Source organism: Piliocolobus tephrosceles, chromosome 3 (assembly GCF_002776525.5).
Source record: "Piliocolobus tephrosceles isolate RC106 chromosome 3, ASM277652v3, whole genome shotgun sequence".
NCBI classification, from domain to species: domain Eukaryota; kingdom Metazoa; phylum Chordata; class Mammalia; order Primates; family Cercopithecidae; genus Piliocolobus; species Piliocolobus tephrosceles.
In genome coordinates, this window is record NC_045436.1 from 32907011 (window position 1) to 32930570 (window position 23560).

Here is a 23560-nt window from a genome sequence, read left to right on the forward strand (position 1 = left end):
TATACATATTTTCATTTTTCGTGTCAAGCTCATTATCTAACATGTACAAGATTGATTCTTGTTAAAGTATACAAGTATGCAAGGATCATGTGATAAATATTTTAGTTATTTGACTATAAACATTTGTGGAGTTTTTTGGTAATTTGAGTATATTGTCTGTTGGATATAGGAAAAGCAAATGTTCAATAAAATATTCTCAAGTGGGTACTTTTCTCATCCCTAAAATACTAGTAAAGTTATATGTTCAAAAAATGACTGTTAAAACAACAGAATATAAGCACAGAGTCTTAATTTGGTAAACTTAATGTTTGTTGCTTCTTTTTCTTTCTTCTTCTGATTATAGGCCTAGTTGCTTAAGTGAGGTTTACATAAAACTTTGACAGTCATCTGCAAATCCTAAGTGTTTGGTGGCAAACCTCCTTGCATTTCAAGGTGATTTTTTTGGGAGCAGCAATTTAACTTAAAAGAAAATTTACATTTTTTTTAACCACAAATAAGGCCCAGATTTTCAGTCTTTAAATTACGTTTAATTATAGTCTAATTGAATAGTGAATTATAAAGGAAAAAAAGGATGTAAACACAAACTTAAGTATATATATTTTAGCCATGCGCTTTATGACTGAAGATATAAAAATAGAATTCAGATCTTTTAATAGCCATGTAGTTTTCTCGATTATATGCCAAACACTGTAATGAGTGCCTTGGATAAAAGGGCATTTGTTTTGAAGGAAAATAAGGTACAGGCTAGATTTTAATAAATCTGATTGGAAAAAAATAATTCATCGAAAATACTAGTTGCCAAGATGAGAAGGACTATTGATATAAATTACTATAAGTACCTCTGAAATATGTACATTATTGGAAGAAACTTCGGACAATAGGGAGAAACTCATTTTTAAAAGAAATATTTGAAAATAGTTAATGAATTTAAGTTTTAAGAGTTTATGATCATTACTTTCTTTTTAATTTTTTTTTATTTTTTTTATTTTTTTTTTTTTTTAATTTTTGAGGCAAGGTCTTGCTCTGTCATCAAGGCTGTAGTGCAGTGGTGCCATTACAGTTCACTGCAGCCTCAACCTCCTAGGCTTAAGTGATCCTTCCACTTCAGCTTCCCAAGTAACTGGGACTGAAGGCACATGCTGCCGTGTCCAGCTAATTTTTTTATTTTTTTCTAGTGACAAGGTTTCACCATGTTGCCCAGGCTGGTCTCAAACTCCTAAGCTTAAGGGATCCACCTACCTCTATCTCCCAAAATGCTGGGATTACAGACAGGAGCCACAGTGTTTGGGCCGAGCATTATTTTTATTTTCTTTTGCTTTTTTTTTTTTTTTTTTTTTGAGACGGTGTCTCCCTCTGTCGCCCAGGCTGGAGCGCAGTGGCGCGCTCTACACTCACTGCAAGCTCCGCCTCCCGGGTTCACGCCATTCTCCTGCCTCAGCCTCCCGTGTAGCTGGGACTACAGGCGCCCGCCACCGTGCCCGGCTAGTTTTTGTATTTTTAGTAGAGACGGGGTTTCACCGTGTTAGCCAGAGTGGTCTCAATCTCCTAACCTCGTGATCCGCCCGTCTTGGCCTTCCAAAGTGCTGGAATTACCGGCGTGAGCCGCCGCGCCCGGCCTGTTTTCTTAATAAAATTTGTCTATGTGGAGAATTCCTCTCACTTTATAATTCCTTCTATATTCTTAGGAGATACACTGGTGCTAAATAATATGCATAGAAAAGGTGTTGATTATTTTATATATATTATTACAGCCAATATCAGTATCAAATATTAGCATCTATTAAGAGGAAACATGTTCTGTATAGGGTGCTTACTGCTGAGGAAAAATTTAAGCACTGAGAAGAATGTAGGCATTCAGTTATTTAATTATATCTCATAAATAAAACGTTACAATTATTTGGGGTAATTTAGGATTAAAGAGGTTGTTCTTTAACCTTAATCATAGTCTAACTAATACATGACCCTTGACATTGTGTCTTTCAGGAAGTTTCTTAGAGCAATGTTCTTAAATTGTTATCTTATTAATGTGAAATAATGTTAACATATTTTGATTAACATAAATACTAAATGAAAAGTAGCTACAGTTACTGTAATTAGTGCTGACAGTTGCGAGCAAAAAGAAATACCCATAATTGAAACAGCTTTGTGTGCGATAGAAGGTGTATTAGTTTTCTAATATTATGTAAGAAATTTCTACACATTTAGCAGTTTAAAGTATCTTTTATCAACTTCAGTTCTGTCAGTTACAATTTCAGGCACCGTGTGACTGGATTCTTGTTCAGAGTCTTAGAAAGTTCAGATAAAGGTGTCCCCCAGACTAGACTCCTTTCTGGAGGCTGTGGAGAGCAGTCTGCTTCCATGCTGACCAGGGTCCTCAATCTTTTAGAACTGAGGTGTTCATTTCCTTGCTGGTTATCATCCTTAGACTGTTCTCAGCTTCTAGAGGCTTCCCACATCCACTGGCACATGACTTTCTGCATTTTTCAAAGCCAGCAATAAAGAATCACCCTCCTGTTGAAGTATCTCTCACAGTTTGAAATTTCTTTGGGTTTAGGAAGGACCCAGTTTAACTTGTGGGCTCTAACTTGATAAATTTGAAGTCATCTAACCTAATCATGGGAGTAATATCCCATTAGATTTCACACACTCAAGGAGAGGATTATGAAAGGATGAGGGACAGGGGGAGATCATTTTAGAATTCTGCCATAGTATCATAAAGGAAGTGAGATCACTGGTGCGAAGATAAAAGAAGACACAGACTTTTAAGATATTGAGTAGAGAGAGAATAGATTGGTGGAAAGGGACTTAGGTTTTTGGAAGTGAAATAAATGGAGAAGAGGAAGCGGCAGAAAACTATAATCCAAAGACAAAAGGAAGAAAGAAGAAAAATGTAGGGTTTAATCTAAAATGTTATGATTTCATAGGGCTTAGTAAACTCCATTACACAGCTTGATGGCACATATCCAAAGGCAGTGAATACAATATCTTATATTGGAGAGTAATTAAGTGTATATAAGAGAGTGGATGTTGAGGGGCAAATTAGTGAAAAATGGTGCTTATAATGTAATGGTAATCTCTCCATGATCTTACTGCAAATACAGTGTTCAGTGTTGTGCAGCATATCTCCAAATTATGAAAACCAATGAGGCATTGCTAAGGACTGTTGTGATATTATGAGTATATAAAAGTTGCACTAAAAAATTGTCAGATATCCTACCATGCACATCACTTCATGTGTTCAAGGTCCAGTCTAAGGCTTTTACTTTTTTAAAAATAAAATAATATTAGAAATTCAATATGGGATATTTAAAAGTTTTTTCTTTCTCATTGGAAGTTAGCATCCTTAAATGGATTTTTATGGCCTGGAGCCTATAACTAGCCTAGTTCTTACATTTTTTTGTAGTGGTTTAATGACTGCTTATTTTATTACTTATCAATTGTGGGTTTCATCTCATTATTAAATCTTAACTGGTTGAGTATAGGAATACTTCTTTTCTCAGCAGTGCCAGCTTGCCCTTTCCCTCAATTCTCTCCCCAACATTCCAATAAAAAGGTAGAGAGATATTATTAACAGTATGTTTTAGCATTTCATAAATGTGAAAAGATACCTTGCCTAGTAAACTTGGAAGCCATTTTGTACTATACTCTGCCCTTGGAGATTTAAAATTCATATTTGTGTATTCATGCATTGAGACGTCCTGCAACATTTTTTGGATTTTAATATTTTCATGTACTGCTAATAGATCCCTTATAACAAGAAGCTGAGACCATTATTTTGATCTTGCTTTACTTTTCAGAGTCATTTAAGATTTGAGGTTATTTAGTGATTCCAGTTCATGTGAAGCTCTGAGCTTGTATTGCATGCCATTTTTTTCCCCCAGAAGTTATGGGTCCAAATAATGAGTTGTTATTAAGAACCTTTTGCCAGCTCAGTTTTTAAAGCAATGGTAATAAAAGGAGGTTAGAAGCTATAAATGGTGTGTGGTATGGTATGCTAATTGACATTTCAAAGATCAGTGAGAAAAGCTGAAAACAGTCTTTTCTACTAATCCACTTCTACCTCTTTTATCCTCACATTTCATTTTCCTCAACTATCTTAATACCCTTCTTATTTTTCCATATATAAAATTAATGCAAATCTTTGAATAATTAGTTGACTGTAGCTCTGCAGCTCTTATTTTTAAGTTAGGGAATTAAAATCATTATTTGTGTTTTTAAAAATAGAATTATATCTAGTTTATTTTTATTCTAAAATGTCTCGTATTTGATAACTTCTCAGAAATTTGAATCTTCACTCAGCTTTATTGTGATTTTAGGACTCCAAAAGAGTTTATAGTTGACATTTCAGTAATTAAATTCCTTGAAAGAGTAATTTGCTATGTTCTTTCAAGTATAAATATGAAACAGGTTTTTATTCAATAATGATAAAATAATCTTTTTTCCGGATCAGTTCTGGTAAGATTGGTATTTGGCGTATATCATATAAAACACACTCAGCACTTGTCTGAGGTAAAGTGCAAATAATAAACATTTGTTTTGATAACTATAATTTTAGAAATCTGTGCTCTAAATGTATGCCTGTGTCTATGTTTTTGCTTTAGGAGTACAAGATCCTCAGCATGAGAGAATTATTACTGTGTCTACTAATGGAAGTATTCACAGCCCAAGGTTTCCTCATACTTATCCAAGAAATACGGTCTTGGTATGGAGATTAGTAGCAGTAGAGGAAAATGTATGGATACAACTTACGTTTGATGAAAGATTTGGGCTTGAAGACCCAGAAGATGACATATGCAAGTAAGTTATCATACTTGAAATTCCAACAATGTAACAACTGTTAAAGTCTTTCAAATTGCTTAATTTTGATGATCTGATTTTAAGTTACATCTTTTGTTTTATTTTTCTGATGATCTAAGAAATTTCCAGCCTCATTGAAGCTATGTTTTATTTGAAGTCTTAATTTAAAATCAGAAGACACATTGTGCGTACATAGTCATTATTTTCTACCTACTCTAAAATGATTTAATATAATTTGTGGTAAAAAAGCATATATGGAATAAAACCATTTAAAATAGGGAATAGAGAATGCAAAGCTGTATAAAGGAATATAGTTGTGCTAGAAAACGTAAGTTGTGGTTAGTGCTGAAAATCTTATATTTGACCTTCCTCATAGTCAAATCAATAAAATAAATGATAAGCTACTAAAAGAAAAAGCTCTATCCACGGGTACATATTACCTGGATACATACACATGCACAGGACTAAGAAGTTTGAATATTACATCACAAAGAAGACATACAGTTCAGAAAGCAGCATTAGATATTTAGGCTAACGTTATGCCTTGCCAGGTAGGAATTCACCATAATTATCCTAGAAGCATCCATGAACCAAAGTCAGCTGGAGTATTTCACCCACACAAAAGACCACCTACTGTATGTCATACAAATATTACTCTGTAAATCCCATATGAATACACTTGTCAAGGTTGGGTGGTCTTACTGAAGATTTTTCACTTCAGTGACATTTGTATAACATGAAAATATTTTACTTGAACTTCTTCACTGGATTTTTTATTTTCTCTTTGATATACAAGTTAAAAGAGAATTTTCATCTCATGGTATATTACAAATAAATATTTCAGTACAAATGAAATAAACTTTGTACTTGCTTTCATCACAGTTTTTATCTTTAACATTTACATGGTTACATATTCTTCACATTTGTTCTTTCTGTGACTGTACATTTCATGTTGTTTTTTTCCTTACATCTATAATTTTAGACTTTGAGAACTAGAAGTTACCCTGATTATCTTTAGAAGACGACCAGAGGAATAAAGCAGATGCGCAACATCTCATTCAGATTTTGTACCTAAACAAATGCTAAACCCATTTTTCCTAACACCTATTTAGTCAGGTTTTCATCATGCTGTACTGCACCTCTTGTCTTTTTCTTATGTAAACATAATCTTGTCAAAAATTACAAGGGGTGTAAGATTTTGCCCTACTTGCAAAGTAGTAAGTAATCCTATATCCCTTTTGTGGATGCTAATGGAAGACAGGAGACTTCTGGGTCAGAGACAAAGGACTTCATTACAAAAGTAGCAGTCACTGGAGTATTATTAGCACTTTCTTGTGCTTTTTCCTAGAGTTCCAATTCCCACAGGTCAACACCAAGAGAGCCATGTGACACCCACAACCCATATTCTTCCCTGATGACGCCTTCTTGTCACTACAAATATAATCATTGTCCTAAATTTTGTTACTCATTCTCCTAATTTTCTCTGGAATTTTATAAGAAGTACATATTTCTCTATGTGTGATCTTACAAAAATAGTTAATTCCTTGGCTGTTCTGAAATAGATATCAATGGAGTAATACTGTGTGCTTTCTTTTATGATTTAACATATGTTTCAGAACAAGCAAAACTAAAAAAAAATTATGCTTTTAAAATTAGTTCATATTGAGGCAGATAGCTTATTAGATCATTTGTTGTCTTTGATGTATAATATTTCATCATAGAAATAACCTTTTTTGGGTCTTCTGCTTTGATGAACATTTGACTTGTTTCCAGTTCTCCTTATGCAAAAGAGGAAGAAAACTTTGAGACTTTCTGAGAATGGTTTCAGTGTTTTAAGACATTTATATTTTCAGCTTTACTGGGTAGAGTTAAATTGTTTTTTCAAAGTGATCAGTTTATACATTTCCCAACAATATATGCAAATTTTTGTTGCACAGCATTTTCACCAACTTCTGATCTGTCTTTTAAAAAAATTGTAATATGCGTAAGTGTGAAATTGTACCTTCTCATTGGTTTTATTTTGTTTTTCTGATTACTAATAAGGTTGAGAAATTTTTATATTTATAATATTGGCCATTCATATTACCTTTTTATCATGCCCGCTCATGTCTTTTGCTCCTTTTTATTGATCTGTTTGTCTATTTAAATTTTGCCTTTAATTTTTCATTATTTATCTGGAATCTATTTATGTTTGTGGTATGAGGTTTTCCAGGAGGGTATCCAATAGTATGCCAACATCATTTATTGAATAGTCATTCTTTTCCCCAATGAAGTGCAAAGCCAGCTAGCTTGCAGATTGGGTTTCTATATGTAGTCTGCTGTTTCTTCTGTTACTCAGGCTTGTTTTTCTTAATTGAATGACACCGTCTTAACTGCTGTAGCATTCTAGAAGCTTTGTGATGAGCAAATCTCACCTTATTTTATTCCCATTTTGAAGCATTCTGGCTGTTTTGCTTTTTAGTATAAAAATAGGTTGTAGAGTTCATTGAAAGCTACTGGTTTCAACCTTTTCAACCTTGAGAAATAGGTTGTAAAATTCATTGAAAACTACTATTGTCATTTTTATTGTAAGAACATTGAATGTATAGATCATTTTGCAGAGAACTGACATCACAGTAATAATGACTCTGTCCTTGAGAACTTTATTTACATTGCTTCATTTATTGGAGTCTTCTTTAATGTTTATATGCTTTTAAAATTTTACTCATAATGATGTTATTATGAATAATCCATTATTTAGAGTTAGTTCTAGATTCCTTATAGGCTATTGCTAAAATCTTTCTTTGACACTACATTTCTAACTGTATATTGCTGGTGTTAGAACGGGTGGATCACGAGGTCAGGAGTTCGAGACCATCCTGGCTAACACGGTGAAACCCCATCTCTACTAAAAATACAAAAAACTAGCCGGGCGAGGTGGCGGGCGCCTGTAGTCCCAGCTACTCAGGAGGCTGAGGCAGGAGAATGGCGTAAACCCGGGAGGCGGAGCTTGCAGTGAGCTGAGATCCGGCCACTGCACTCCAGCCTGGGCCACAGAGCGAGACTCCGTCTCAAAAAAAGAAATGTAATTGATTTTTTAGTATTGATCTTATGTCTAGAAAACTTATTAAGCTTTTTCATTTATTTTGACAGTTGTAGAAATTATATTTTATTATGCAAAAGATGATATTGTTTGTGAGAAGAAATATTTTTGTCTTTTGAGTCTTTCACTGTTCTTTTTCTATCTCTTATTAGGTTGTTGATTGAATTAGTATATACCTTTGTCGTCTTCCTGCTTTTATTCTTTGTTTTAACTTAAACTTTTAGATTTGGAATAACTTCAGATTTACAAGATGTGGTAAAGATAGTACAGAGAGTTTTGTACACTTTTAACTCAGGTTCCTCCAGTGTTAGCATCCTACATAACTTTGGCATATTGGCGTAACTAAGAATCAACATTCATACAGTATTATTAACTAAACTACAGGTCTTATTTGGATGTCAGCAATCTTTCCAGTTTATCACCTTTTTCTGTTACAGGATCTTTTTCAGATTAAACTCATTGCATTTAGTTGTAATGTCTCATTAGTCACCTAGAATCTGTGACTGTTTCTCTTTCCTTGTGTCTCGTGGCTAGACAGTTTTGGATAGTACTGGTCAGGTATTTTGTAGAAAATCCCCCCAGTTTTCACATGTTTTGTCATGCTTACACTGAGAGTAAAAGTTTTGGGGAAGGATTCCAAATAGGTGATATGCTCTTATCATATCAGGAGGTACATACAACCAGCCTTACTTCTTAGTGGTGATGTTAGCTTTGATCACTTATGTATGGTGGTGTCTGCTGGGCTTCTGCTCTGGTAAGGTAATATATTTTCCTTTAATATTTTATTATTTGTAAATACGTAGCTAACTCTAGCCCACACTCAAGGAGATACTGATTACGCTCCACCTTCTAAAGGGTATATGCGTATATTATTTGGAATTCTTCAGCAAAGAAAGTTCGTCTGTCCTTCCTTTTTTCATTTCTTCCTTCTGTCATTTATATTAGTAAAAATTAATAATATTTATTTTATTCTTTGTCTTATAACCAAAATCTATCATTATTAATTTTCTTGCTGAAATTGTTCTGCCTGCAGCCACTGGGACTAAAGGGTTTGCTGTTAACATGTCAATATTGAGTATGATGGTTGATGAAGGTTTATGTTTTGTTTTTGTTTTTGTTTTTCTTCAATTTACTTTATCATTTGAAGTACTTTCCTTCATTTTTATTTTGCTAAGAGGCATTTTCCCCTTAGGGAAAATATCTTTGTTATCCTTTTCTTTTGGATTTAAAAGTAAGCTGCCAACATTATGGCACTTTGTACCCACTGTGTGTTGTTTAAGAACAGGGATATTTCCCATGGAACATCAGTACCACTATCATGTGAAATAAATTGAACATTAATATGAAACTCTTACCCAGTGTTTCCCATCATCCCCAAATGGTTTTAAATCATTTTTTCATCATTTTGACCTAATAAAAAATTATAAATTTTATATTGCATTTGATTATTGTAACTCTTTCGTCTTCTTTAGTGTGGAAGAGTCTCCTTGTCTTTTCTTACCTTTCATGACATTGATATTTTGAACAATTCCTGACCATTCTACAGACTGTCTCTCAATATTAATTCATCTTAATATTTCTTCATAATTAGGTCCTGCTTAAATATATTGTCCAGAATGCTTTTGTCATAAGTATTTCTGATTGCTTATAATGCCACTTTCTTGCATTATCCATGACATGAGTTTGATGACTATCCACCAGATTTCTCTGTTGTGAATGTGCTTTGTTTTTCTACACTGTAATCAATGTGATTTTGGGGGATATACTTTAAAAACATGCAAATCTTGTTCTGTGACAGTCTATTGCACAATTTTTTTAGCATCCATTTATGAGTCCACTTTTAAAGACAATTATTCATATTATGTTTTCTAGGCATTTTTTTGAAGTTTTCAGTTTTATTGTCATTAGTGTTTACACGATGTGTCCTTAATAGGTTTTAATTTCTGCTGCATCTTTATGTCTTTTGTCTTAAAATACTGTTTTGTGCTCACTCCTCTTCATTTTGCTTTGCTTTTCTGTTTTCTCAGTCTTGCCTATAGTTTGGCTTATTCATTGTTCTTTCAAAGAAACAAATTTTGGCTCTGCTATGACGGTTAAAGAGTAATGTTTTTAAAAGGTAAAATTATGACTTCTCTGCAGATGTTAAGTAAACACGTATTAAATGTTTTATTTAACTTATTAATAAAGGGGTCAATCAGATGTTATAACCAGTTTAATAACAATTCAAAGAACAGACACAGTTATAGATTGGGAATATATAAATAAATATGCAAATGGAGACAAAAATGGCCTCTTCCACAGTGAGGGAGAGAAGTCAATTAAACTTCCACTGGACATTATTTATATGTCTATAGACAATAATTATTCTTATTTGATATCATTTATACCTTACTGAGTTGTAAAATAGTTCAAAGGCAATGAAAGGTGCTGAGCTTCAATAGAATTGGAATTAAATAGCCAGGAGGGAATTATTCAAAGCAGAAATTATGAATAATTTTCCACAAAGCACAACTCATTCTCCACATAGCTAGCTTCTCTCTCTCTCTCTCTCTATATATATTTTTTTAAATTTATTTTGTTACGTTCATTATGTCCTTTGTTTTCTTCTGTTATGAAGTACTTTCTAACTTCTGAAGTTGAATGTTATTTTAATTGTTTTATTTTTAAATTGTTCATATAAACTTAATAATTTCTTTATAGATATTCTGTTTTAAATGTACCCTGCCAATTTTGATATTGTGGTATTTTATTTTATGTCCAATTTAAGATTTTTACAATATCTATTGTTTTCTTCTTTTAAAGCATAGATTATATAGAAGCAATTTTTAAATTTTCATATATATATGAGTTTTTAAAATGCAGTTATAGATTTGTAAGTTAATTGTGTTTTGAATAAAGAATGAGGTTATTCGAAATTTAATAATTGCTTCATATGCTTCAGATATTTAGTTTTTTCAAATATTCTTTATTCAAAGAATGCATGTTCTTGCAGTAGTGTATTTATGTTCCTATTACATCAACTTTTGCAGTTGTGCACAGCATCTGTATCTTGTCTGATATTTTCTTTGTGATATATTAATTTCTGAGACAGTTGCATTAAATTATTTTAATAGAGGATACATATATTTGCAAATTTCACCTTGTTGGTCTGTTGAAAGCTTTATGTCATTTAAAATTATGTTAGTTGATGCAAGCAATTTCAGAAATGTAATATTCTTTATTGTTACTAATCTTTTGTTTTAAGCCTCAAAGTATATTATGCCTAATGTTAATGTAGCAACATCAAGTAATTTTGGTTTTGTCTGGCTTTCTTTCCATTCTTTTACTTTCAACTTTCTTATGTCCTTGTTTGTATGCGTACAGTGATGTTAGTATGTGTGTCTGTGTATGTTATAGTTGTCTCTCTAGAAAGGAACATGAGTAGTGTTTAAAAAATTCCAAAGAAATCATTGTATTTTCACTGTGGAATTTAATCTAGTACATTGATTGTTTGTATGGATATTTTGGATTCTATTCTGTTACATGTTTTGTACTCATTTTCCTGTTGCTTCCGTTTCCTTTCTTGCATTCATTTAGCTTGTCTTCTTATTCCATTTTTCTTTTCTGCTAATTTAGACTGTACATCAATTTCTGTTTTTAATGCCTACTTTAGAAGTGCACTGAACTTAAAAATATCTAAAGCCAATCAACGTTTGCCCTATCCCAAATACATAACTGAGAACAATTTAACTAACTAAATGCTAGCTTCTAAGACACTATGGCACTATGTTGAGAAAACAGAGCTGAGTTTATTTGCTTTCTGTGGTGATGGAAAATTTTACCTTGACAGATTTAATAGTGAATTGGAGGAAGAAAAGCTACACCAGATTTTGTTAATTTGGAGTTTGGTCTAAGATAAATTTTTCAGTTTGGGGACTTGATTAGGACTGGGCAAGAATCAGGATATAATAGTTTGGAAGAGGCAGAAATACCAAGGCAAGGATTTTGAGGACAGGAGTTCAGTAGTATTAGGTAGTAAACTGTTGATGCTTCAGTTGAACAAGTTAACAGTTCTTTTGGGAATTTCCTATAATGAACAGTAAAGTTATTGTCCTTGGCAAGAATCTCCTGGACTCTACTGAAGACAGTAAAACAGATAAATCATGTTACTGTAAACAGTGAATTGGGTAGGGTAGGTGGTTTTGGTCTTTATTGTCCAAGCTGGTTTTGGTTCTCACTGCAGTTACTACCACTCCTGATTTGTGTGTGATGGTTATTGAGATAAATGTTTCATATTTTTTACTCTACAAATTAGACATTGTTTTTTATTATTTTGTGTAATCACTTTTATTTATCTTTACAGTTATGTCTACATTTGGTGCTCCTCGTTTCTTCTTGATTTTCAGAATGTTTTCTCTTGTAGGATTATTTTACTTCTTCCTTAAATACAGTCTTTAAACATTTATTAAGTGAAAGCCTATTGGTAATAAATACACAGTTATCATTTAGTTAAAATTTTCATTCTTAGAAGTTAGTTAGATTGGATATATAGTTTTAGGTTGTGTGTTTACTTTTTCTCAGTGTCTTGAAGATACCATTCCATTGTCCTATGGCTATTGAGAAGTCAGTCGTCAGACTGGTTACTGATATGTCCCTATACTGTCTCACTGAGTGGTCCATTTTACAGAGACAAATGTTAGAGAAAGCATGAACAGGGTTATATCCATCCCTGGCTGCTTCTGTGCCTCCTGTGGCCCATTAAACTCTGCTCCTTGCATACCAGCTTTCAGTAGATAACCACCATGTTCCAGGACATATTTACCTTACTGAAATTTTGATTTATCATAATCCCCAAGGAATTATCTAACTTTCCTTACAGTTCAGTATTGCATTAAAAACCACAATTTTCTTTCTATCATCAATCCTACAATTTTAGTTGCAGTGAACCAAGAGGAGTTTTTCGCATAACTTTGTCTATCATGCAACTAACATGTAGACTGTTGTCAAGCAAAATAAAGTTTTCCTTCACAGTGCCTGGTACCCTTAAGTTCAAATATAAACTTCGCTTTGATAAGATGGTAATATCAGCTATTTTCCATGGCAGTGCTATGGAAATAAAATACGAATGTGTCTCCCTTAAATACATTGTAAGAATTTAAACGGCCATGTTTTTAATATTTTCTTGATTGCTAAACATAGGCAAGTCTAAAAAATCTGGATCAGTATTTGTAGCTGTGTTTTTAAAAGAGGATATACTCAAGTAAGATGTTTGACTTATGTCCTCATATCCCTGTTGCCCTTCTTTAATAATCTTTTATAAAGAAAAAGATAGGATGAACAAAGTGTTTATGCTATTGAAAATTTCTATTATTACAATATACTAAGTAAGTTGGATACAAATTAGGTTTTATTAGTTTTACAGCCTGACCAGGATATGCAAACAATGTGGTGCAGGGTGTTCAGGTTGGGCAGGCAGAAAGGGGAAAAATGAAAATTACATATGCATATACATAGATTACTAGGACTATCTTTGTGTAAAAAATACTGAAATATGACTTTCATTTCAGTGTTGTCTGTGTGAGTGTTTTATGAAGGTTTCTGGTCCCTGGTGGAAGACCTGAGAGAGGCTGTCTGAGGAGGGAGAAAGACAGACAGAGAGAGAGAGAGAGGGAGTGAGAGAGAGCCAGAAAATAGATGGCTAAATATAGAAATGTCATGGATGAGTTATCAGTGGGCTTCTAGTCCTCTGCTTTACAGTCATAGGTTATTATTTATTGATTACGTCTCCTTCAAGGATTCTGATGTCAGTGATATGGTATCCCTGGGACGACACTTTTTGTAGAGGCACGGTCTTGCTCTGTTGGCTAGGCTGGAGTACAATAATGTGATCTTGTCTCACTGCAGCTTCAAGTCCTGGGCTCAGGTGATCCTCCTACCTAAGCCTCTTGATTAACTTGAGTACAGGTACACACACCATTCCTGGCTATTTTTATTTTTATTTTTATGGAAACAGAGTCTTGCTATATGGTCCAGACTGATCTTGCTCTTGGCCTCAGATGATCCTGCTGCCTCAGCCTCTTGAAGTGCACGGGTTACACATGTGAGCCACTGCACCCAGCCCAGAGGGACATAGTTTTAGTAGAAATCTTCTTCTTATTTTTTTTTCTGTTTGTTCCTCTTCTGAAGTAAATAATACACATATTGTATGTAAGATTTTACGAAATGAAACATGACGAGAGACAGCATTTGAAAAAGGATGGATTAATCAGTGGGTCCAATTTAAAATAGTCCTTCATCTTTACCAAAATACCTGAGTTTCTTTTAGAACAAATACTATAACTGGTCCAATCAGGAAAAAGTTTAATGAGTTATGGGAATGCTGCATCTGCTAAATGAAATAAACAGATTTTTAAAATATTTAGAATGTCAGATGATCAAAATTACAGTTTTTCTTTAAAATGAAAAAAGTTTAGACATTTTTTTATCTTCCTTCTGTTTGTAATAAAATAAATGTGACCTTATTATTTGCTCATTTATTTACTCTTATAATTCAACAAACATTTATTGTCTTCTAATTACCTACCACAGTAAGGGATTAGGATTTCACATATGAGTTTTGCAAGGATGCAAATATTCCAACCACAGTTAAATGTGGTAGGTAATTAGAAGACAGCAGTAAGTAGGAGATTGCTCATGTCCTCAAGTAGCTCATAGTCTGGGTCAAGAGGGAGGCAAATATGTAGACAATTAAGATAAAATGCCGCCAATCCTAATATGCAATGGAGTACAGTTATTACTGTTACTGATTATGTTTAGGCTACTTTTTATTCCTTTTCTAATTTATACCATAACTGTGTATCTTTACCATCAACAGTCTCTAAGAAATTGTTATTAATTTATTATGGAGAGACAAGAGTGGATAGATTAACCCTTCCATGTAGATCTCAAAAATTCAAACACTCATTTTCTGTGTTTCACTCTAGTAGATATAGTTTTCAAGGATAGTATAGATTTCTTATATCACTGTTACAATCACCCAGTGAAAGTTGTGGGTGATAAAATTTTAAGGAAATGTTATTTTATGAAAACAATAAAAAATATTCCTTAATTGCATGACCCTCCAAATGAAATCAAGGCAATATTGTTTATTTGGTGATGATGACTTTAATGACCAGTAAGTGCGTCATAAGAATTTATTTTCTAAGCAGAAGGTCTTCATGAGCCCCTTAAAAGGATTGAGAAAAAGGAAAGGAACTACTAGTCCACATTTAGCATAAGCAATCTTAAATTTTAGCCCTGAGAGATACAAAGGCATCACTCTCCCCATCCTGAATCTACAACACAGACCTGAGGATATGTAACTGGGTTTTGAACTGTAATTCACAATTTCAGTCTTGTTCATGATAGCAAGAAAAAGGATAAACAAACAAACAATTCAGTACCTCTTTAAGATATGTTGTGGGAACCCTACTATAAGGTCAGCAAAGAACATTTGCCGGGTGTTGTGGATGATGCTATGGTTCCTTTCTGTGGTATGTCTACCTCAGCCACTGGCAAGGGGCAGGGAAGCAGATTGGCTTAAAGTGTTTATTACATATCCCCAAGGCTTGCTTTAGGAGCCCATCTCCGTTTCTGTTTTTAATGACTACCTTAGAAGTGCATACTGAACTGAAAAATATCTAAAGTCGATCAATGTTTGCCCTATCTCAAATACATAACTGAGAACAATTTAACTATTTAACAATTTAACTAACTACATGCTAGCTTCTAAGTCATACATGTGCTGGAGCATGGTGGTTTCTGCCTCATCCTATTTGGACTGCTGTAACAAACCATAAACTGGGTGGATTATAAAGCACAGAATTTTATTTCTCACAGTTCTGCATGCTGGGAAGGCCAAGATCAAGGCACCAGCAGATTTCTGTATCTGACAAGGGAGGGCTGGCTTCCTGGCTCAAAGATGTGATAACAAAGAAAAAAGTAGTGGTCATTCAAAGATGACTGTCTTCTCTCTGTGTCTTCCCATTGTTTTTTGTTTGTTTGTTTGTTTGTTTTGTTTTTATTATTATACTTTAAGTTCTAGGGTACATGTGCTCAACGTGCAGGTTTGTTACATATGTATACATACATTAGAAGATATACCTAATGTAAATGATGAGTTAATGGGTGCAGCACACCAACATGGCACATGTATACATATGTCTTCCCATTGTTAAATGGGCGAGGGATCTCTCGTGGGCCTCTTCTATAAGAGTGCTGATCCCGTTCATGACGTAATCACCTCCCAAAGACCCTACCTTCAAATACCGTCACCTTAGGGGTTAGGATATCACATATGAATTTTGCAGGGACACAAGCATTCAACCAGTGACCTAAACAACTCACCACAGCATTAAGGAAGAAGAGGAGGGTGTGTTGTAGTTGTGTAGGCAAACATAGTGTCTGCTACAGTGCTGTGGCTTTAAGTAAGAAGTAATCTAAGTATTGAAGCATAGAAAGATTAGTCATAATGAGGAGATATATGTGAATGTAATGTATATTGGGCCTTGAAGAATAGGCAAGATGTCAGTAGCTGACTACTACCTAATGGATACTCAGGAACAGTTACTGAAAATAAAATGACAGATAGGTTACACAGAAATAAGAACTACAAATAGTGTTAGACTGGAGATAGAGAAAATAATTTGAGAAAAATGTGTTTCTCTGGAGCCTGAGATGCCTTGGAGGTATGGTAAGTGGTGGGTGTGCAGTGGTAGAGAGGATCAAATTGTGAAGAACTTTGAATACTAAGCTGAGAGATTCGAACTTCCATTTTTAGGCTATCAGAAGAAATGGTTTTGTTGCAGAACACGTTCATGTACTGGTCCATATTTTAGGAAGAGAATGCTCATAGAAGCATGCACAGTATGTTGAAGGAGAGATTGAAGGCAATCCCTCCTTGGAGGAATTTTGTTATTTTTTAGTTGGAGATATTTTGTTATTTCTCAAACACAAAACTTTAGAGGTATGTATTTTCTCAGACTTAGAGATTGCCTAATTTTTTTTCTGCTTGATGGAGTAATAGAAAGCACGTTGCTCTCTTACCACTACTTTTTTCTTTGTTATCACTCTGGGTAGGAGTGGGAATAGGGTTACCTGTGCACTTGTGTGCAAAGAAAACCTTTAAATCATCCCAATGCTTTTTATTTGAAAGATATATTATCATTTGCCCCCGAGCACAAGCTGTGGGAGAAACAAAACGACCAATTTCAATATTGCTGAATTACAGACATTTATATTGAACAAACCAAAGAATAACTTAAAGTGTTAAGTGTCCATTCTGATAAGAAGACATGGCCTTTCTCTTTTTTCTTCGTGTTGAACAGGGAAATTTTACATGTGACCTGAGAAGAGGAGAGACCAATATTGCATCAGATCTAGAAATAATCATACCATTCTGCTAGAGATATGTCATAATAAAATAACTTTCCTGGATAGGTAAAGACTTACATTGAAACATATAGGGATTCATACAAGGAAGTGTTAACTTAAGACTCTTCTATCAAGTGACCACAGATAGTTAGCTAATGTATTAGTCCATTCTCATGGTGCTATAAAGAACTGCCTGAGGCCAGATGTTGTGGCTCATGCCTGTAATCCTAGCACTTTGGGAGACCAAGATGGGCGGATCACCAGAGGTCAGCAGATCGAGACCAGTTTGGCCAGTCTGGTAAAAACCCATCCCTACCAAAAAAGAAAATGATCTGGGCATGGTGGCATGTGCTTGTAATCTCAGTTACTTTGGAGGCTGAAGTAGGAAAATTTCTTGAACCTGGGTGGTGGAGGTTGCAGTGAGCCAAGATTGTGCCACTGCACTCCAGCCTGGGTGACTGACAGAGTTAGACCCTGTCTGAAAAAAAAGAACTGCCTGAGACTGGGTAATTTATAAAGGAAAGAAGTTTAATTTACTTAGTTCCACAGAACTGGAGAGGCCTCAGGAAACTTACAGTCATGGCGGAAGGGGAAGCAAACACATCCTTCACATGTCGACAGGAAGGTGAAGTGCTGAACAAAAGAAAGAGAAGCCCCTTATAAAACCATCAGTTCTTGTGAGAACCCACTCACTATCATGAGAACAGCAAGAGGGCACCCACCCCCATGATCCAATTACCTCCCATCTGGTCCCTCCAATGACATGTGAGGATTAGGGGAACTATAATTTAAAATGTGATTTGGGTGGGGACACAGCCAAATTATATCATTCTGCCCCTGGCCCCCCTCCCAATCTCATGTCCTCACATTTCAAAACACAGTCATCACTTTCCAACAGTCCCCCAAAGTCTTAACTCATTCAAGCATTAACCCAAAAGTCCAAATCCAAAGTCTCATCTGAGACAAGGCAAGTCCCTTCTGACTATGAGCCTGTAAAATCAAAAGCAAGTTAGTTGCTTCCTAGATACAATGGGGGTACGGGCATTGATTAAATACAAATGAAGAAATTGGCTTAAATATATGGGCTATAGGACCCATGTAAGTCCAAAATCCAGTGGGGCAGTCAAATCGTAAAGTTCTGAAATGAACCCCTTTGACTCCATGTCTCACTTTCTGATCATGCTGATGCAAGAGGTGGGCTCCTGTGGCTTTGGGCAGCTCTGCCCCTGTGGCTTTACAGGGTACAGCCCCACTGTCAGCTGCTTTCAAAGGCTAGCATTGAGTTTCTGTGGCTTTTCCAGGTGCACAGTGCAAGCTGTCGATGGACCTACAATTCTGGGGTCTGGAGGACAGAGACCCTCTTCTCACAGCTCCACTAGGCAGTGCCCCAGTGGGGACCCTCTGTAGGGGATTCAACTCCACATTTCCCTTCTGCATTGCCCTAGCAGAGGTTCTCCATGAAGGCTCTGCCTGTACGGCAGACTTCTGCCTGGAGATACAAGCGTTTCCATAGATCCTCTAAAATCTTAAGTGGAGATTCCCACACCTCAATTCTTCTCTTCTGTGCATCCACAGGGCCAACACCACATGGAAGCCACCAAGGCTTGGAGCTTACATTCTCTGATGCAACAGCCTGAGCTGCACCTTTACCCCTTTTAGCCACAGCTGGAGCTGCTGGGATGCAGGGCACTAAGTACCTAGGCGGAGGGATAGCATTAGGAGATATACCTAATGTAAATAACAGGTTAAGGTGTGCAGCACACCAACATGGCACATGTATACATATGTAATAAACCTGCATGTTGTGCACATGTACCCTAGAACTTAAAGTATAATTAAAAAGAGTAATTAAATTTAAAAAAAAAAAAAAAAAACAGCATGAGAGTAACTGCCCCATGTTGGGAGAAAAGCTGAGTGCTGGGAGAGAAACTGAGGCAGGGCTTGCATGTCTGACATAATGCATGTCTTGGAACATGTCCGGGGTCCAGGGTCTGAAATCCCCATGGCCTTTGGAATGTGTCTAGACTTGCTGGCTCCTTGCTTGTAGCACTCCCATTATCTCAAGTAGCGTATGTTTCAAAGAAAATGCTAAACCATCACAGCTGTAGCTCATTCGCTTGATACACCACTTCCTTTCAACCCCCACAGCCTTACCATCTGTTTCTTTGTTTGATCACCAATAAATAGTGTGGGCTTCCATAGCTCGGGGCCTTTGTAGCCTCCATACTAGCATTGGCCCCCTGGTCCCCCTTTATCTCTTAACTTGTCTTTTCTCATTCCTTTGACTCCTCTGGACTTCGTAGCCCCCATGACCTGGTGTTGGGTCTGATCACCCCTATAGTCCCGATGATTCAATTACTTTCCACCCATTCCCTCTCACAACACATAGGGATATGGAAACTAAAATTCAAGATGATATTTGGGTGAGAACACAGCCAAATCATATCAGCAAGTGACTGTAACTAGTAAAAAAAAAAAAAAAAAGGAAATGTTTAGATTATGATAGTGAAGATTTTAGGCATAGACTTTATTTAGTATCTGAAATGATGCCGTCAAATAAATCTCTGTTGGCATTTTTCTCTACCTCTGTCGATTTCTCTGTTGATTTTTCTGCCTCTGTAGATTTGCTTGCTACTAGTTGACTTCATTCTCTCTCAGGCTGTCCTCGTAAGATAGCAGAGAAAGTCATGGAAGTGTCATGATATTTAGCACTTAAATGATCTTTGAAAGAGACAAAAACTTTTCTGCAGAAGCTCTGGGAAGAATTGTTATTGGCCTGGTTTGGACCAAGTATCCATATGCGAGCCAATTGCCATAGCAGGAACTAGGAATACGTGTTACTCTGATTGGCAAGATTTGGGTTACATGCCCATCCTGAGAGCCAGCTGTTGTCCTATGATTGGTGGAGAAATGGCCCCTGAAAGCAAAACATTCTTTTTTCTTTAGGAGAAGGAAGAGGTACTGCTGGTACAGAAATAACCATCTCTACTGTTAGTGTGTAGGACAGATAAGCATTGACAGGCAGCTTTCAAATTTAGTTACTGTTTTTACTACATGCACTTCTGGCCACAGAATAAAGTTCTCTTTAGAGTGAAGATTTTGCCAGTGCCCTTTCCAGCAACTCTTTTGAATGTAGTTCGTCCAGTGGCATAATTTATAGCTTTGTTGTCCTTTGCACTCTGTAGCAATTACTTTTGTAACTTAAAAAAAAAAAATCATTCCCAAGAGATCTTAAAATAGAAGGTGGGGATCTGACCAAGTCTGAGATCAAGGGATTCTGCTCTTGGCTAATGAGATGTTTTGGTTTTATATTTTGAAATGTTCAAAATCAACATTCTAAGTAGAGGAAGAATGTGTCCTGTAACTCCCAAACTCCTGTCTGGCTCAACCACTGTCTCACCAACCCTTTACCTATTTTTCTGCATTTTATCCTGTCCTCTTCTACTGACAGCACCTCTCTCTCTTCTCTAGCTTTAATTCTCTGGCTTGTCTGTTTGATATTGCACAAAGATCACTTTCCTGCATCAATTAGAAGAGTTTATGCTCTATGAGGACTTGGGGGGTTTTGGAATGCCATTTTTTGTGTCATGCCCTTACTTTCCATAATTACCTTGATGCCACTGAAGTAATGATGCAATCTTTTATTTGAGTCTTCCAGTTGGCACAATGACTTAAATATGGACAATTTCTAGAAACAAAGAAATATTTGGTTACTATCTGGCTAGCTAACTAGTGACCTATTGTAGCATTTACCAGGAAAAAAAAAAAAAAAAAAAAAAAAAACAGCAATGGCAATAGAACACTAATTATTATTATCAAGACAGAGTCTCATTCTGTCACCAGGCTGGTGTGCAGTGGCGCGATCTCAGCTCACTGCAGCCTCCAACTCCCTGATTCAAGGGATTCTTCTGCCTCAGCCTCCCAAGTAGCTTGGATAACAGTTATGCGCCACCACACCGAGCCTAGAACACTAATTATTAAAAATGAAGGACTTCTAACTGTATAAATTTAAAAATACACTGTAATAATTCTGTGTTGGCCTTTCTTGTTTCAACCTCATCAATGTTTTGTTTAGATATACCTCTAATATTAAAATATTAATATCGTATTGCTATATGAGCTTTCAAATAACATTTTCTGAAATTCACCTGACCTTGTTAATTCTTGACCCTTGGAGTACTAGATTCTGGTCAGGTTCCAGTTGTCTTTATGGAACAACCTCACTCCTAAAGAAGCCAGTCTTTAAATAGGCTATCTCTTCAGGCTTTTATAATACAGGCCGATTCTGACTTAAAATTTATTCCTAACTGACTGACTGTTTTCATTGTTATTTTATTTCCCCTCTAAGGTTTTTGTCACAATGACTAAAAAAGAAAGTATTTTACAAAGAAAATTTATTGTTTTCCTACACAGTTAAGAGAGGTTAAATTAACATTTAACAAAAAGTCCTTCCAAGTTAAATGTAAAGAGATTTCATTGCATTTGATTCACATGTGAAAGTACAGAATGGAAGTAAGGACTACCTTCCCAATTACATGTTGGTCATACTTACACCTTCGTTTTCAGCAGAATGTATGAATATTGCGTCCTAGTCAGTGTTTACTGTAGGTAAGGCAGCATAACTGTGACTCTCAGGAGGATGATTCTGGGAAAGCAGAGGCAAGTATATCATTTCTGAAACTTTTGGAAAGAAAAAGAATAAGGGTTTTTAGTTGGCATATAGACTATTACTTAGAAAACAAGGAGAAAGTTATTAGATTGAAATATGTAAAGAAAAATGTTATGAAAAGATCCTCATTTAAATGTAACATTTTATTAATTTAAATCCAGGGGAAAACCGTACCTTAATCTAGTGCAGTGCTCTAAAGCAGGGTTTATGTAGTTGTGACTTGCCTACAGATTCACTGAAACTGATTGTTGGTCATGGCGGATGTTCATATAAGCCATCCCCTGGCTTAAGAACAATTGATGAGACCTCTTTGTATTCAATATTCGTGCAAAGGTGAGAAATGAAGGAGGAGGCCAGAGGTTCCTGCTCCTGTGGAGTAAACTTGTCCTCTGTGAACTCTGTTTCAGAGCACTAGATTGTGTCATACTTCTTTTTATGTAGATATAGAAATACGTTCTTGCCTAGAATATTGTATACCTTCCTTGATTTTTGTCAACATGTTTAGGTTATTAGTACACAGAGGTTTATGTTCCTGTTTCCAGTAATTAAAATCCCACAGGAGACTCTGAGGAAAAGAGATTGTTCTTCATGCATCAAGGTAGAATCCTGAATGCATTTTTCAGTACACAAAGTATTGGGATTACTAGTTTGGAAAATGAAGAGATGTTCTCCAGGTACCATACTGATCACTTAGATTTTGTGGTAGGACAAGTTGGCAGTGTACTTACATGAGAGAGTTAAACTGACTGGCAAAAACACTGGTTTGTGATGTTTCCTGTTCAGTTCTATCACTTACTACTAGGAATATGGCCCTGGTTAAATTACTTTGCCTATTTTATCATTGTGTGCTTAAAATATAATAGGATTTTAAAAATATAATAGGATTGGGTTATTCTTAAAATACAGTGGGATTGGGTTATTGGGTTAAAATAAAGGGGTTGAGTTCCAGATGAAGATTCAGATCCCTTCCAGCACTAAAAGATCTGGTTCCCAGGATTATCCACAAATACACAGAGACATTAACTTTTTTTTGCTTTCATCCAAGCATATGTTTATAAAAGTTCTTTTTAAAATATTAAAGTTTAAATAATAAGATTCAGATTTCTTAAAATGTTGACTTGTGTATGATCCCTTGGATTAAAATTCATTTTTAACTTGGCTGAACTAATTGACATTCCTAGCAACATTGAATAGGAGTTCCCTTTTCTCTGCAGCATCTATTATTTTGTACTTTTTAATAATAGCCAGTCTGACCGATGTGAGACGATTTTCATTATCTCATGATTTTCATTTGCATTTCTCAGATGATTAGTGATGACTTTAGTTTTAAATGGTAAATGCTTAAACTGCCGATAAACTCCATTTGTAATCAGTTTAAGAAAATCAATTTTCTGAAAGTGCCACTTCTGTAGCAGCCCTCTCCGACCCCATCTCACACCTCTTCTAAATGAGTAATGTAACATTTTACCTAGTCCCATTCCTTCATATTTTTGAGCTTTGAGAATCTTTTTAAAAAATAAATTTAATATGACAAAAATTTTACTGCTTAAAAATCTATCAAGCTGTTCAGTTGTGGGTTTTTTTTTTTTTTTTTTTTTTTTTTTTTTTTTTTTTTTTTTTTT

At 35.3% G+C, this 23560-nt stretch overlaps 1 protein-coding gene across 2 annotated transcripts in view; it reads left to right on the top strand.

Annotated features, from left to right (window-relative positions):
* PDGFC (platelet derived growth factor C) overlaps positions 1 to 23560 on the top strand; it is a 214550-nt gene that overhangs the window by 117526 nt on the left and 73464 nt on the right. For both annotated transcript variants that reach the window (XM_031935310.1, XM_026454137.1), the window contains one exon: positions 4602 to 4797. In XM_031935310.1, the coding sequence (XP_031791170.1) occupies positions 4602 to 4797 (196 nt within the window). The remainder of the gene's footprint in view (positions 1 to 4601; positions 4798 to 23560) is intronic.